The sequence below is a fragment of the Calonectris borealis genome, chromosome 8, assembly GCF_964195595.1.
Source record: "Calonectris borealis chromosome 8, bCalBor7.hap1.2, whole genome shotgun sequence".
In the NCBI taxonomy this organism is placed as follows: Eukaryota; Metazoa; Chordata; class Aves; order Procellariiformes; family Procellariidae; genus Calonectris; species Calonectris borealis.
This window is the reverse complement of record NC_134319.1, coordinates 8,287,323-8,304,148: the sequence shown is the minus strand read 5'-3', so window position 1 is coordinate 8,304,148 and position 16,826 is coordinate 8,287,323. Positions and strand designations below refer to the sequence as shown.

Below are 16,826 nucleotides of genomic sequence, written 5' to 3'. Positions count from 1 at the left end.
TAACAGTTGAAAACAGAATTACACTGCTGTTGTCTAAATCTCACAGTTAAGACCTTTCTACTACATCTGGCTTCACAAGTTTGACTTGAAAATACAGCTGTGTGCACCTTAATCAGCCCTAAGTTTCTTTTGTTACAGGTTTAATACTTTGAAATTTTCTCGGTGCTTGAGATGTGTTTTTTGTTTAAAAAAGCTCTGTGTGTTCGTGTGTATGTGCACGCATGTGTGAAAGTTCAGCTGATTTGTAAACATTTATGCTGTTTCGTGAGTATGTCCAATGTTTGATCTGATAGCTAAAATGAGTTGACGTGTTGTTAGTGTTTCTTCTAATGGCACACATCAGCGCAAGCGAACCTTACAGCAAAATAAAGGTGTAGTCTTATTCCTGATGTTACCGTAAGATGTCCAGCCATCCCCCACAATTAAGATGAGAAAATACTTCCTAATCTTCTGAAATGGTCTGCTCACCACATTTGAAAATTATTTGAGCTTTTTTTAAAGCTCACCCTGTAAAATGGTATGGTAAGTATATCTTTACACTAGCTAGTAGTAGACGGTAACATGGGTTTTAAGTCCTGCCACAGTAGCTATCATACAAATCACAAATTTTAAGACTACTTAAAAAAGTAATAGTCAGAACGGAGGCGGTGTATCTTCCCAGAAGCACTACTGCTGGTGTTCATTAGTACCTTTGGTACATTCGCGATATCCTTGATGGTGATGGTGATACGATGAGTCAGAACTTACCACCTGATCTTATCACACACCGCTTCTCCTGTGTTCTCCCCTCTCATTTGTTTCTTGATACATTGCTAAAAACATGGCAAAACTCTCAGCCTCAAGTATCTGTCAGCTACAAGTCAGTGTCAGAAGGATGGGTTTGTTCCAGTTGTTTTCCCTGGGTTTGCTGCTGCTTTCCCTGGAATTGGACTGGCGTGTGGTGCAGGACAAACAGGGCTTCGTCCGAACTAGTGAGGGTTTGAATTCTAATTTCCTATCACATAGGGAAAGAGTTACCTGTCTTTTTAGGTATGCATCTGCTTTCTTAATATTCAGAGTCTGCTATGTTAATCCTAAATGACAACAGTTTTTTAAGTCGTTTTGTAGACATCTTAAACTAGTTGCTGTCTCCTCCCAGCAAATCTTGAAAGCTTGTTCTTGCACTAGCAAACCCTGTATTTACAGGCATGGGGTCACACAAAAAATACTGTATTGATAAAAATTGCTGAAACTGCCTCTGAAACATCCATAGTGTAGTGTTCCTGGGTTTGGGGGGGTAGGTTCGTCCTTCCCCCACATTAATTATGTGGTACTGATGGAAAATGAGATGTGCTGATGTGGAAAAAAGGTTTTATTGACACTGATTTCAGATCACTTGCTAGTAGCAAAGCTACTTCTGCAATAGGTTATCTTGTATTTGTGTCCACTAGTTTCTTGGATTTACAGCAGCTCCTGTGCTTGTGGTACATAAATAGTTGAAAGCTGCATAGCTCCTGAAGATTTTCAGGGAGAAGCTGCTCTCCAGTGAACTGTATGAAACTTTAACCCTTTACATCAGTGCAGCATTCCTTAAAAGTGCAAAACTTTATAACATAGCGTGTGACATGCACAGCTTTGCATTGTACGGATTTTACAGTAACGCCGCTTACAGGGTAGTGCATACATTAGTGTTGTACTTCATGTTAAATTTAAATATTGCAGAAGAGGAGCGTTTGCTGGCTTACGTGTGTTACTAGCACAGTTGCCACTTGTCAGCAATGGGTTTAAAGTCCCATCTTCCAAATTTCAAAAGAAGTTGAAGCTGTTGGCTTGTGCAAGCTCTCAGTCCTGGCCGCCTTATTTACAATTCCACATACGGTGGAAGGAGCAGTATAATTTGGCCTGGTCCAGCTGTCTTTGTTTCTAGCAGCTGGGGAAATACCATGGATTAGGGCTGTGCTGAACCATTATGATAATGTTACTAGTTTCAGTATGCGGGAGAGAAACTAAAAGATGTTGAGAGTAGGATTTGCAAAAGTGAAGTTCAGTCAGAAAATTGCTATGTATTTTTAATAAACTGTCTGCAAGCCTGTATGTACGTCTGAGGATCCGATGCTGTGAGCATTTGTGAACTGCTCATTTATAGCATAGCTACACCCCAGTGATGTTCCTCAGCTTAAGATGTATATTCCAAGTGTCTTTTTTCCTTGAGTATACATATAAAGTGCCATCAGGAGTCAACAGAATGGTGAGCAGCCATCAAGTGTGTAGTTTCTTTTATGGTTATTTAATATACACTGCATAATATTGCGCAGATTGCTAAATGTGTGTGGAAATATTACAAGTGTAAAAGGAGACGTTTTGGAAAGCGCAAGAGCTCACTCGGCAACACTGAGTCCCCCCCCTCCGCTCCCTCAGTCATCACTCAAAAAATCCTGAGGAATTATTATTCAGTTCTGGTATTAAAACTCATCATATTGAAGGTACATGTGAAACTGGATTTTTATGAAGACGTTTCCTCTGCGCAGTTGTTATTTTAAAACATATCCCAAAGTGTAGCTTCAGAAAGCATGTCACTTTTTTTTTTCATACTGATGAAAGGAAAATTATGTTGATCCTGAGGGCTGATACTGCTTAACATCTTCGTTAATAACCTGAGTCACAGGCTGCGATGCACCCTCCTTGCATTAATGGGTGACACTAAATTGGTGAGGGAGCAGAGGCAGTCACGGTGCTGTTGGCCACGGCTGCCACTGCGGAGACCTTGACAAGCTGGAGGAACGGGGCGAAATTCAGGAAAGGCAAATGCAGAGTTTAGCCCCTGACTGCTGTCTTCAGCTACCTACCGGGGGCATTAGAAGGATGATGAAGCTGACTCTTCTCAGAGGTCAACTGCGAAAGGACAAGAGTCAACAGTAAGAGGTTGTAACAGGGGAAATTCAACAGGGTGTAAGGGAAAAATCATTCACGGTGGGGATGGTGGAGCCCTGCAGCAGGGGCTCCAGCAGTGGAGTTCCCATCCTTGGAGACTTCCAAAACTTTCCTCTACAAGGCTGTGAGCAGCAGATCTAATTTGAGAAGTTAGCCTTCGAGCAGGAGGTTGGTCAGATGACCTCCATAGATCCTGTCCAGCCTGTATTATTCTGTGGTGGTTCTGTGTTCGTAAACACACTGCCTGGCTTTAGCTTCCCAATTCAGACGTTTGAGTTAAGAAAACAGGTCCCAAAAGACACAGGGGGAAAAGTTAGGGTGCTAGATGAGATTTCTAGGAGCTTGTCTCTCTGCGTTGACTATCCGAAGAACCTAAGAGCCTGTCATGGACATCAAGTCTCACAGTATGAAGGTATTAATTGACGTGCTCATTAATTATATTTATGCACTGTTTTACTTACTCTACAATTGCTGCATAAATCTTCTTTAATATTTGGCCAGTGTTAGGACTTTTTTATTAACTGGATTTTTTCCCCAGTTAAGGAGTACGTTAGGAGGAGAATTAAAATCTACCACTTACAGATGTGTCTCTAAATCTAATAGTATTTTTAGCTAAAGAGGCTACTGTTATAGCTGAATCCTGAAGATGACATTTCGTATTAATCCCTTAAAATAAGTCTTGAAGTTTGGGGGTCTTTTTCACTGCAAACTAGTAAAAAGTAAAGCAAGAGATCTCCATTGCCCTGAAACGACGTTATTTTAGTGGTGGGAATAAGTGGCAAATTTCTACAGGCCTCTTTAAATTAACTCATTGATAGCAGCATGCGCAGGCCCTTTTTGAGTTAGATTGTCCTTCAGCATTTCTTTAATTAAATCTTTGTATACATCTAAGTAGGGCTTATCCTTGAAGGGAGACGCATTTATGCCCGGATTTGGTCTGGTTTTTTAGTACAGCTCCCTTCCACATAAGTAGGAGTTAGAAACCAGGGGTGGCCATGTAGTCATCTTCCAGGGATAGGATCAAGAACCTTCGTTTAACATTGGCTTATTTATTTTAAAGGTTCCATGTAGCTTGTGCCAAGAGATATATTTAGAATAGACCCCTCTTTTTACTTGGTAGGTTTTCTCCGATCACAATTGATGGTATGACGAGCCTTGTCGGAATGAATATCCCTGGTCACACTGGGACTGGATGGTGCATCTTCGTCTACAACTTGTCTCCCGACTCGGATGAGAGCGTGCTGTGGCAGTTGTTTGGTCCCTTCGGAGCAGTCAATAATGTCAAGGTGATCCGTGATTTCAACACCAACAAGTGCAAGGGATTTGGCTTTGTCACCATGACCAACTACGACGAAGCTGCCATGGCGATTGCCAGCCTTAATGGATACCGTTTAGGAGACAGAGTATTGCAAGTTTCCTTTAAAACCAATAAAACCCACAAATCCTGAATTTCATATCCTTACTTACTAAAATATATATATATAAATATATATACGAACAAAACAAAACAAAAAAAAACTCTTCAAGGCTTATATTCAACCATGGACTTTATAAGCCAGTGTTGCCTAAGTATTAAAACATTGGATATCCTGTGAGGAACAGGAAAGGATTTTATAATGCTTAGAAAAAAAAAAAACCTTTGATGCATTGAATGTTCTTTCATAGCTGTCGTTGTTGAATATAATATACATAGATAACAATGTGCAGGGATTTTTACCCGGCCAGCTAGTTTTACTACCTTCCTTGAAGGTGGGTCTTTTTAAGATGACCATTCACTCATTTGAAAAAATAATAAAACAAAAACAATTTTTACAAACTAATGGGATTAAAAGCGAGAAAAAAGATTTTTGTTTTCTTTTCTTTTTTTCAAAACATTGATTGAATCAGATTGGTAAACCCCCCACATAAATTAAAGAGGAACAATAAAAATTGCAAAAAGAAGAACATAATTTTGCAACTTTTTTTATTTTTCCTTTTTTCTTTTGTATCATGTGAACTAAACAGTCTTCTGTTAGGGAATGGGGTAAAGGGGGATACCTGATGACATAACAATTTAAATAACATTAACAATGTTGCCAAAGAGGTGGTCTCTTTGCTGAAAATGGGTTTCAAGAAAAATCTATTTTTATAAAATATAAAGAATTTTTACAAGAGAATCTGGATTTGAGAAAAAATATTTTGACTGGCTAATTTAGGGGAAATTGACAACTTTGTCATGTTCATACTGCACTGGTAACTTTTTAGAGATCAAGATGTGTGTTTTAAACTGGATTAGTAGATTGTTTTTTGAAGGATGGGCTACAAACAGATGATCTTCGTATCTTTTCATAGCATGTAATAAAAATATTAAATACAGTACGGGAGAGTGTTCTTCCCAGGCACGCAGTTACCCACAGTCAAAACCCAAAAGCAAGGAGATGAGTTGCAAGACGGTTTTTCTTTAAGTCATCAGTATGGGATATCAGCAGAACAAAAGTTAAAAAAATTAATTTTTTGATCAAAAACTTCCTTGGTTTGAGCAGTAGGTGCTACAAAATTATTTACATATCTTAGTATCATAGTTAAATGTAATGTGTTTAGAAAAAATACATTTGCTTTAAATTTGTTAAGAATTTTCAAATTCACTTTATAGCCCAAGCTAATATAATTGGGCTGTGTTGGCACATTTGGAACACTGTTTATGTTGCTTGAAACACTTATTTATTTAATTGCCGATGTGATGCATATGGCCAAAATCAAATATAGCTAGTTTGGCTAGTCTACTTATTTGTTTACTTAAACTATGGGAAGAAGCATATTATTGTGTCATTTTGTTGTGTGTGTATGTGTATATATAATATAAATATATATATATATAAAGTTATTTTTTCTTTTGGTTAATTTATTATAAGTTGTAACACTTTGCTAGTTTTGTTTGTATATGTCTTAAAATGTTTTCTTATGATACTTAAGTGACAGAGGTATCAAGGTAACTTGTGTAGAAATATTGTTTGATATATTGTCATGTTTGTTGTGAATATTTTTTCTTACTGCACAGTAGAAAAGAAAACAACTGGGTCTTTATTTTAATGTAATTCAGATTGGGGAAAACAGAGCTAAGGGAACAAAATGACTGAGGGGGTGCTCTCCCATGTCCAGTGCACTGATCATTTTAGTATGTTTGTGCTTTGTACGGTTATATATTTAAAACAAAAAAGGGTCATGCTCTTCCCTGAGTACTAGAAACAGTTACTCGCTATGCATAATCTAGTTGATAGTTAAATTTGCTATTGCTTTTCTTGTCTTGTTATATAAAATCTTTTCAATACAAGTTTAGTCTTAATGGTAATAAAACGTTATGGTTATTTATAACTTGTGCTTATTTTGTGCATTTTTTCCATGCTATACCCACTAACTGCATGTAGACTAAGTATTGTTTTTTCACACTGAAGAGGCAAACTTTTGTAGTAGACAAATAACTAAAGCAAAGGCTGCATCATAATTTTATCAGTTTTTTACTTTAACAATGTTAGATTTTAGTTTAAAGGAACACTCATTCAATGTTCAGGGAAACCTTTATACATCATCTGCTATGAATGAGCGCAGTTTGCTGGGAAAGTTTTGATGCATTTGCTAAGCATTAGTGGGGAAGGCATGTCAGAATCTTTTCTCTACGATGTGTTTTACTATCTGAATAATAATAATTTAAAAAATCTTTCTTAGGACCAGGCAGTTGTATACTTTAGTTATAATGAATGACTTCATGTTAACCTTGCTAGTTTAGATCATTTCTGAGGGAAAGTATTGTAAATGTTTTTTTCATAACCTTGTTGTGTTTGAATTATTTGTACTTTAATTGTCCAGACAATAAATGAAAGTGTGTAGAATGGCTATGGACTTTCCACCTTTTTAACCGTGTTCAGATGTTTTAGTAACCCCAGCCGCACCTCAAACGAGGTAGATGTTAGAGTTTGATTTCAGAAGCAAGGTCTTCAAGAGAGAAACGTACTAGTCAAACCAGATTGAGCATATTCATTATTTGTTTTTCTTTCTGAAGGTTAGAAAGAATTGGGCATTTAATTTAAGATGTTGAACACTAAATACCTAACTGTAACTTTATTTTGAATGTGGAAGATACTGAAGGATTTCTACTTATATACAGTATTTTTACACAATGAAAATATTAACTCAGTCAATATTGACACTTAACAAAAGTAGCAAGCAAATTTCAGCGTTAATACAGTTTTTAAGCCATCATTTAGTTTGACTTTTCTATGAATATGCTATGAATGTCATGCAATATGAAACAGTGTACATATCTGCTGTACAACAGTATATATGATCACATTCCAAATTTGATTCTTTTCACCATGTGTTATAACTAGAGTTGATACTTCTTTCAGTTGACTTGTTTGAATCCCATTAATACAAATATTCACTTCATGTTTATGTTCTGTAACATTCACTAATTGAGAATATGTACCTTGTAAAACTGCAGCATTGAATTTCGTAACTGAGATTAGGAAAACTATATCAGAGGGCTGGATGGACTGTGTGGTTCTTCAGCTCCTTCACCTATTAATAAACTCGTGTTTTTGTGAGATTAAGTTACCATGTTGGTTATAATAATTAATTTCAGGCCACAGAATGAGTTTGTTCTTAAATTTACAGCTTGCTTAATTCATCCTTAAATCAACCTTACCATTCCATAGTAAAATAGAAGTTAATAATTTGCTCTGGTTAAAGACTTGGCTCTGAAAAACATTGTCCTTCCATCTATCTCTATATATGTATATACACACACTTTGATTATATACATATATACATGCACTTCACAACAGTGTAACATGCACCAGCCCATTTTAAAAAACCTGCATTTTCCATTTAAGAACGAACCATAGTAAATAGTGTTTGTTATAAAATAACACTTTCTACATTATAGCATTTGTTAGGTTTATCGCCTGGTTTTTTTCCTCTCCTTTCTTCTGTGTACCTTACACTGTCAGAAAAGTAATGAGATGAAAAATCACCATACGGTCTAGATGCGCTTAAGGCAGAAATGTAAGTTACACACTGGCATTGTGAGGTTGACTTCAGAGAGGCCAGTTTTGATCCGCATTATTTCCCTACTTCTCCTTAAAGGCTGGCTACTCATCTTCTGCATCTCATTCCTGTAAGGTACCTATTTCTCTGTTCTGTACAGCTTGCACTCGTGAGCTTGCGTGAGCTGTATGAAAGCTCACATACACATGTAACACAAGAGAAAGGACTCGGCCAGTTTAAAGGATCTGGTGTGTAAAGTTCAGTCCCCCTTTTGACTATCACAAATGTACGCTGGATAAAAGTAGTCACAGACAGGCCCTTGGTTCGCTACCACTGATCCTATGTGAGCATTTTTAGAAAGTCTTGCTGAAACACAATTTCTGCCCAGCTGGGATCAGAACCAAATTTCACTAACACTCATTCAAAGTAATCAAGTTTTATATTTCTTTCCTGAAAGGGTAATCACTCTTTCTGCAATTAGCAAGCCTGCCGCATAAATGGAAAATCACCTGGGGGAGGGCATTTCAAGTGCATTCACTTTATATTCCACTTCAGCCTACCTTGGGCACAGTAATGGGCTTGGAATGAACCGAGAGGGGAGTGTATGTTGGAAGTGATGGCTGGTATATTCAAGATAGCAGTGAGCTACTCTCAAATTTTTACTGCGGGAAGTCAGCCTACCTAGTGACACTGAATTTGTAGCAACCGAATGCAGACAAATACTCCGGTGCCATTAATGGTTTTCAGTGGGATGGTTGGGCTGGATGCAGCAGACCTAGCGGAGGCTGCTGCCTGGGTACTTGAATCAGCCCCAGGATAAGAGGTACACCCAGAGGTGCCCCGGGGAACCCCTTTCTCCATCACCTGTAGTAGGAACCAGGCAAGGCTGTTAACTTACACACCTCACTTACGTGACCACAGATAGATGAGGTAAAGGCAGGTCAGTGCGTGATGACAGAAAAGATTTGTGCCTTGCCCTGGAGATCTTACAGACTGAGCTCACTGCACAGAAGTAATTTATTGTACATACAGAGCAAAATGAAAGGAGATCAAATCCAGCATAACTTTATGAAAGGTCTGACATCTCAGACTAATCTGGTATCTCCCTTCTAAAAATAACTGACTACTTAAACCCAGAAGCTGTGATAGAACCAATCCAGCTGAGCTTCAGTAACTCATAAGGTGGCAAATCATCTGGAGGCAAAACAGGAACTTCTGCAGAAAGGAAACAAAAAGCAACAATCACACACAAAGACACACATACACACCCTGTGGGGTGCTCCTCCGGGGCATTGCCGCAGTGCAGCCTCCTGGCCCCGGGCTAAGGAAATGGTTTTCATCCCAGGTGCATCAGGGTGGTACCTTCAACAACCAGGAGAACACATACGCTGGTGTGGCAGGCACTTCTGAGGCCTTTCCCAGAAACACTGTATGCCACTCTGGTGTGCTTGAGAAATTCAAATGGGATTGAGTCAGTAAGGCTACCAGGATAATCACAAGAATGGAAACTCGCTCTACAAGGACTCACTGAGCTTGAATTTTTTCTGTTCCCACAAACCCAAAACCTGCCTTTCAAAAAGCCTGTTCCCTGTAAATCTACCAGGGATAAGCATTAGGAAGGGCTGTAGGAAGGCAAGTGACCAAAAGGACAGGTCATACAAAGGTAATTTGACTCGCCCACAGTTGAAGACAAGAAATCAGACTGGTTCTTTCTGACTATCAGATTAGCAATTTTCTGAAATACTCTTTCTGGGAAGATGGGGACATGGATACACACGCACAAAAAATTAAACAGCTGCTTTTCAGACAAGGTTTGAAGTTTTGTCTACTACACCCCTAAGGTATCACTGATATTTTTAAACACCAGTCCGGCATATTTTAAAGGACTTAAAATATTTCATCTTGAATTTCATTCAGATTTTAGATGTTATGGGGCTGCAAATTATTTCTTGTGCAGTAGCAAAAAAATAAAATCCTCAACCCTCTATCCTATCCATTCCACAACAAACCTCCAGTCTTAACTCAGATCAGTGGGGTTTGGAGCTGCCAGCAATCGTGACCCAACTACTGCTCCTTACTCACAGGCAAATACAACCCAAGGCTGGTTCCTATTTCCTCCTCCCCAGATATAAAGCAAACCAATGTGATAAGGGAGCATTAGTACGCCACCAAGGCTGGAAGCCCGCACCATTGCACATTGCTTTGGGGTGGATATGAGGGCTTTGTCACCAAAACAAGTGTCTTGTCCCCAAACACTTCAGCCACCAGCCTCGAGGTCCCTCGTGCTACCGTGCACCCCCACTGCAGGTGGCAGCCCCCGCATCCAGCCCCTCTTGTCTGGCATGACACCTTCACTGTAGCAGCTACGCAGACGGTTCCTGGCCAGCCCCGGGTGCCGTGGGGTGCTGCCACCCGCCCAGCTTTGCTCTAGTGTCTGAAGGACAGGAGGGACAGTTTTTATTTAGTTCTTTGTTAATACCTGCAATGGCACAGGGGCAGCACACTGGGGACCCTCCATCCAGGCCACTGTCTTACCTGGCCCGTGTGGTGCACAGCACCCCACTGCACCGATCCTTTACTTAAAGAAAGGAACCAAATTTCCTAACTTTCATTTCTGATTCGCTAGCCCCTGTCTCACAGCAGCCCAGTAGCCATCACTCGGGCAGGAGGAGTAGGCAAATACCCGTCTTTGGCCTTATTTTATCCATCCTGACCACCTGCTTAACACCACAACCATTAATGCCCTGGGTTCCCCCCCACCCCTTCCAATGACCGATGTGGACCCCGTCCTAGGCGAAGCCCCGTTTTCTGTGCCACATAAGGCTGCCAGAGCGGTCAGTGACGTGGGGCTGGCAAGTCTTGAAGTGCCTGACCTCCACCGAAATTCTCCGCTCAGCCTCACGTTTTGTCTTTCTCCTCAGACCCAGATGTGCAGCCGGGGATGGCTGCATGGCCGAGGCACAGCTACAAGCCACCGGTAACAGCTTTCATAAAGATGTGAGACTTTATCAAATTACAAAGAAACAAAAATAAAAGTTCCCTAAACTTTGGAAATTAACATAAGCAATGCCATTGAAAGAGCAATCATTTTAAAATAAATCCCTGACAAGGAAAGAAACCCACCAAAGGAAGAGGGGCTTAATTCAGAGGCCTTGTCTGTGCTGTGTATCACTGAGCGCGGCTGACCTGCCCAGCAGCCTTCTTCATAGCAACATCTGGGGAACCTGCCACTGAGGCCCAAAATACTTAATTTAAGTGACTTTTAAACACACAAGATCATTAGCTCTTCAGTCTGTGCGTCAAGACTGACTAGAGCGCCAAAATCCATTTGCTTTAAAGCAGCATTTAGACTTTTCTTCCATTTACATTTGTTGGAATTGCACAGGTCCCGACAAAATGATATGCAAGAATTAGCTTTTTACGAACAATACAATTCTGATTTTAAATCAGCACATGAGACACTTAATTAATTTTGTAGGATAAGGAATCTGTTGCAAATATACAGCAGTACACCCACACATCACCATCTGCTGTGGAGAATTAAATGTACAACTCACAAATGAAATCCTGCAAAGTTGGTGCAAAAAGGTCCTTGCTTGAATTTAAACAAGGCTCTGGAAACCTGCAAACACATTGCAAAAGATCATGAAAACAATAACAAATTTGTCCATCTGTGAGTCAGTTCTAGCAGGGTTGGGTTTTTGTTTTGTTTTTTATATTGGTGTATTTGCAATAATTGTTGCAGCTCACAATGCAAATTGTGTAAAGTGTATTTGAGCTCTTCTCCTGGCCAGAACAAAGTCACTCATGGAGGCGCTCCCAACAGGCTCCATCACGTTACGCCAGGTCTTCTATGTTTAGGGGGAAAAAAATCCAAAAAACCACAAGAAATTCCTGTTTTTAAATATTCAATTTAGCCACAGTTTTGAAAAAAAATTGGCAAATCTGGCAATTGTTGTGGATGTTTCATTATTAGAATTATTAACAAACACTGTTCTACTGAAGTGAGGAAAAATAAACATCAACAACTACTGCTGCCATGAAAAAACTCTAACAAACAAATATCTGTATCCCTTTGACTCCCCTGAAGCCAAGCATTCGTTTTCTCATTTCGCCTCCTCTTTTTTTCCTAACATACTGCTTTGAAATGCGCTCTTAATTTTACACCTAGTAGAACCACATGATACTAAAAGTCCTGTCTCCTGATCTCCTGTACTGAGGAGCTGGCTATGAATCTTCATAGCCAAGAAAGGCAACGAAGTCTCTTGACCTAATACACGCCAGTAAAATGCGTGGTTACGTATGAGAAGCTGGAGCAGGCTGAAAGCAAGGCTCTTTGTACAGTTGCAGCCCCTGCCTTTTCCGTGCTTAGCATTGAGCGCCAGGACAGCCGAGACTGCTGAGCGCTCGCTGGCAGCCACGGGCTGTAAATGAGCCCGGGACGTGCTCCTCACACTCTCACCAGCTGTATACCTCAAAAAAATTGTCTTTTGCAGCACTAGGATGACTGAAGCCATACCAGTGATACCTGAAATACAGATGCCCTTCTCTTTTTTTTTAAATAGGGTGCCAGGAAAACATGCTGACATTTTCTCTGGTTACTACTTAATTTTATCAATAAAAGAGCTATAAACACGCTGTCCAAAAGCACACAGTTTTGATGCTACCAAGCCTATCAGCATCTGGAATTCTACCTGCGGATCCCCAAAACCATGAGGATATGTAGGAAACACAAGATAGAGCATTCCTCTGCCACAGCCAAAAATTCCTCTGGGTGGTGTTCTTATGGATTTTAGCAGGGTTTTTTTTTTAAATGAAAAGATTTCCTAAACCTTTTCTGAGATGCATACGCTTTTTTAACATGTACTTATCCCCTCACACATCTGGGAAGTACTCTCAGTACACACACACCAAGTATAATTTATGCTAAGGGGCCTGTTACATGTTTAACTCAGATAAACCGTATCTATAATTAAGAAATGCAGCATCAGAGGTACAACGTGCATGTAGATTTGCAGAAAGGATTCTATCAACTGAACGAACGCCGCTAAGACTATTTAAAACCACAACCTAATCAGAAAACTGCACGCATATATATATATTTATATCAATATCACAAAACCCTTTGACATCCTCAGCACTGCTAACACTCTGACTAGAAGCCGACTTAACGCAGCTGCCTTGGGCACACTTGCATGCATAAAAAATCAAGTGACTTGATTAATCAGTTAAAGTTGCTGAATCATGGGCTTGCAGCCATGCCTGCGTAGCCTTGGCTATCGACGGGAAACCATCAGTGTAGGATTTAGATGAATTTCTATCAGCTGGTCCACAAACCTGTATGGCCCTTATCTTTGCCAGCATTTTTATGAGAAATAGAATCTCTGTCCTGAAAAATGAGCCTTGTCAAAGGGGTAGAAGTGTGTGTATGAGAAGGGAGTCCAAAGGTAAGTGTCAAAAGGGAAGCGGATCTTAGAAGAAGAGGTAGGAAAGCTGTGAGCAAGAAAATCCTGAATCCACTTAGAAGCCACCTCCAACAAACAGAGACAGAGGCCCCAGGCTGCCCGGCCACACCGAGCAGCAGCTGAAGGTGGATCCCAGCTTGAGCAAACCGTGTCTGAAATTCAGCAGCATCACCAAGGAAAGAGCAGGAAGAAATGAGGAACACGTGATATGGGTGGGGATGGAAAGCAAAAGCAGCCAGGCTTTTGCCTATCTAACAGAAAATTGCATTCTCAAGGTCACTGTAGCACCAGTGCAGCCATACCAGGAAAATGAGAACACTTCTGGGTCTCTGGGGCATGAACTACCTTGCCATGAGTTTTCAAAAGTCAGAGAGGCTGGGAAAAAAAATGCTTTTCCTTAACACATAAAGAGCAATTTGTCCAGAAAAAAAAGATAAATTTCTGGGATATGTTTTATCTGACACTCACTGTGGAGGCTCTCTGCATGGCTCATCCTGCCCAGTGTCCTGCAAGCTTCACTTCTTCTCAGGAGGGCTGGAGGCTTTGGGAGAAGGAGCTTCCTTCCTGCGTCAGCCTGTGTCTGGAGAAAAGAAAAACCTCAGAAACAATTCACTGTGCCCTGCAGGGACCCTCTGCAGCAGCCCTGCGGTCTGGCCATGTGTGCCAGATGGGAATGGTGCTTTTTGTCATTGAGTTCAAACCCTCCCATTCAAAGATGTTATCCTTTGGTTGGACCTTTAGGTGAGATAAACAGCCATTGCTCCTCTGAAGGACACTGACCCAGCTGCTTTCTGCTAGGAAATCAAGAAACGTTTGGTTAAAGAAACAAACAAACAAAAAAAATCAGATGAAGCCCTGGTAAAAGCCAGAGAGCCTGTACCTGCCGCCTTCTCCACCACCTTTCTGCCACTGCCCACACTGCCCGGCAGACCGAGGATGTGGTGGGGAGGAAAGGCCTTAGGGGACCAGTTCAGGCAGGAGAGGGGTCCTTGGAGGAGACTGTTCCTCAGCTGCTGGTGCCTTCTTGCCTGGCAGACCATAATACAGAGAACCATGATGACAAATCCTTCCTGCCAGGCAGCTGGTCAAAGCGTTGCTTTGGTTTTTCAGAGCGTGAGCAAAGTGTCCTTGAGTAAGCGTCTAGAATAAAAGGAAAAGGAGGGCAAGCAGCCTTTGTGCCAAACCTCTTACGTTTCCTCCACAGTGTGACTCTGCTGCACTTGTGAATGATCATATTAACATATATTAGAGGAGTTCATGTGCCAGTAATGGAAGAGATTGTCAAACCACAGTATCTTATCTATTAAAATAGCCAGAGTAATAATATCATGTCAGCTAAGTTAAAAAGAAGAGAAGCTGCTGAACAGGTTGTTCACTGCCTAAACCCAGTATATCTTTGGCTATACACATATATATTTCAATATGAACTGACTCTGTGTGTATTTTCAATATTAAAAGATAAAATATTGTTCTATGCCATGTTATAAACTAAGTTTGTGCAATGGAACAGATTTTTACCGCTAAGTTAAAACCTCTTGAGAATAAGAGGTTTATAATGGAAATGCTGACAGACTCTTAACTATAGCACTGGGATCTCTCTTGCTGTTATGACCAGATAAACCAACAAGGTAATTCAATGTAGTGTTCCAGCTCCGAGACACTAACACACTCCTCCTGGTCCCAGGTGTTGAGGGAAAGTTAAATATAAAACTTAATGAAACTGCAGTGACTGACTACAGGGCTGGATGGTTGCCCCTGCACCAGGGAAAGGTGAATTTCTCTCCTGGGACGGTGTCTGAAAGGCAGGTAGTGACCGGCTGGTTCAAGTGCAAGCAGTGGCTGGAGCCTTTGGAAGTTTTCCTCAGCTGAAGTCAAATGGCTGGCTAAAGTCAAAAAGCTGTAAGAATCAAACCCAGTCACTGCACACATATCAGACCAAAAAATGAATAGAAATGCAGAGCATTTCCAACGCACCCACCGCACCTCCACATGACAGATGCTGAGGGCATGAGCAGTGCTCACAGGGCCTGGGGGGCATAGACGTGCCATCCCTCCCTGCAAAATTGCCCCAGAAGTCTTCAGTTTAGCAACTCAAGTGCTGGGGAATCCAACTCCACTCAGAAAGCGATGGCTAGAGGGAAGCTGAGGTGTGGATGGACGTTCAGCCCTTGCTCTGTTTCCAGAGCCTTTCCCCTGGCCGCCGAGGTGGGAGGTAGCCTTAGCAGGGTTGTGGTAAGCCAGCATGGTGGTTCTCCAAATAGCTTGTGTCCAAATAGATGACAAAGCTGCCAGCAGCAGCAGAAGTGCAGTTCATGCCATGCTTTAACACCCAGAAAACTTTGCTACTCCTTTTTGTGCCATGTATAAAATTACTGAGACTACTAGGAGGTGCACGCGCTGCCTCTACCTACACATAAAATCCTGAGCAAACTCCCTGAGGTTGGTGGTCTGGTAGCACTGCCTACTGTCAAGACTGTCTGACATTTCCAATTACAAGACTCTACTTTCAGCTGCTTATAACTGTCATATTTTGACCAGTAACTTGTCATTTTCCATCCTGGGCATCTGCCTCAGGCTGAATTTTTTTTGAAATCTTCAGCCAAAACAATATAGCTATTCCCAAGGGCAAGGCCAGGGAACAATGCGCTGTTTTGTAATGGTAAAAGAGAAAAAGAACTGACATCCTCTTCTTTAAGATGCACCACGGCTCCTCACGGTTTGGATAGGGGAGTAGAAATTTAGTCGACTTGTGACCTTTGTATTAAGGATGTGCCTTTTCATTACTGCCGTGAAAATCTATGCAAGTGTGGCCAAGTAAAAGCATTTGGAAAAAAATCCAATCCAACTTCTTCAGCAAAGACTTTTTTCAGTGGGAATCCTAAAAACTCTGAGGATCCTGTCCTGCTGGGCTCGTCTTGCCCTTCGGCTTGTCCAGGATGGGGTAGCCCCATCCCACCGACCCGTCAGCACGGAGCAGCTAATTCCCTTTGCAGCACTCCCCATCGTGCAGGCTGCAGGCTCGCGCGCTCACCACCACGAGTTGTTGGGTATGTGTTAACGCCTGGCTAGAGAATCGGAGCAAGATACTGCCTATGGTCACAGCTTCTCATCACTGCACTGTGGGTGCAAAGATCACCTGTATTCTGGCATCAAGACCACGAGGGGAACAAATTCAACCATTCTGGCACTGAAGAAAGGAGGCTTGGGCCAGGATCCTGGAGGAACTGCAGCCATAAGGAAACGAAGGGACATTTAGACAAGTCTGATGGGCTGGGCAAAAACAGTGGGACTGAGCAGCAATGCAGCTTGAACCTCAGGAAATGAACTCAAATAGGGGGGACTGGGACTAGCCAGGCAGGGTAAGAAAAGACAGAACTGGAATAAGGATGAGATGCAGGGGAACGGGCAGAATGATTTGCACCCACCAGA

At 41.3% G+C, this 16,826-nt stretch overlaps 1 protein-coding gene across 1 annotated transcript in view; it reads left to right on the top strand.

Moving 5' to 3' along the window:
- The window catches only part of ELAVL4 (ELAV like RNA binding protein 4), a 40,987-nt gene extending 36,511 nt beyond the window's left edge, over positions 1–4,476 (top strand). The window contains 1 exon segment of the mRNA XM_075155800.1: positions 4,031–4,476. Coding sequence (XP_075011901.1) covers positions 4,031–4,358 — 328 coding nt within the window. The 3' untranslated portion in view covers positions 4,359–4,476.
- The last annotated feature ends 12,350 nt before the right edge of the window (positions 4,477–16,826 follow it).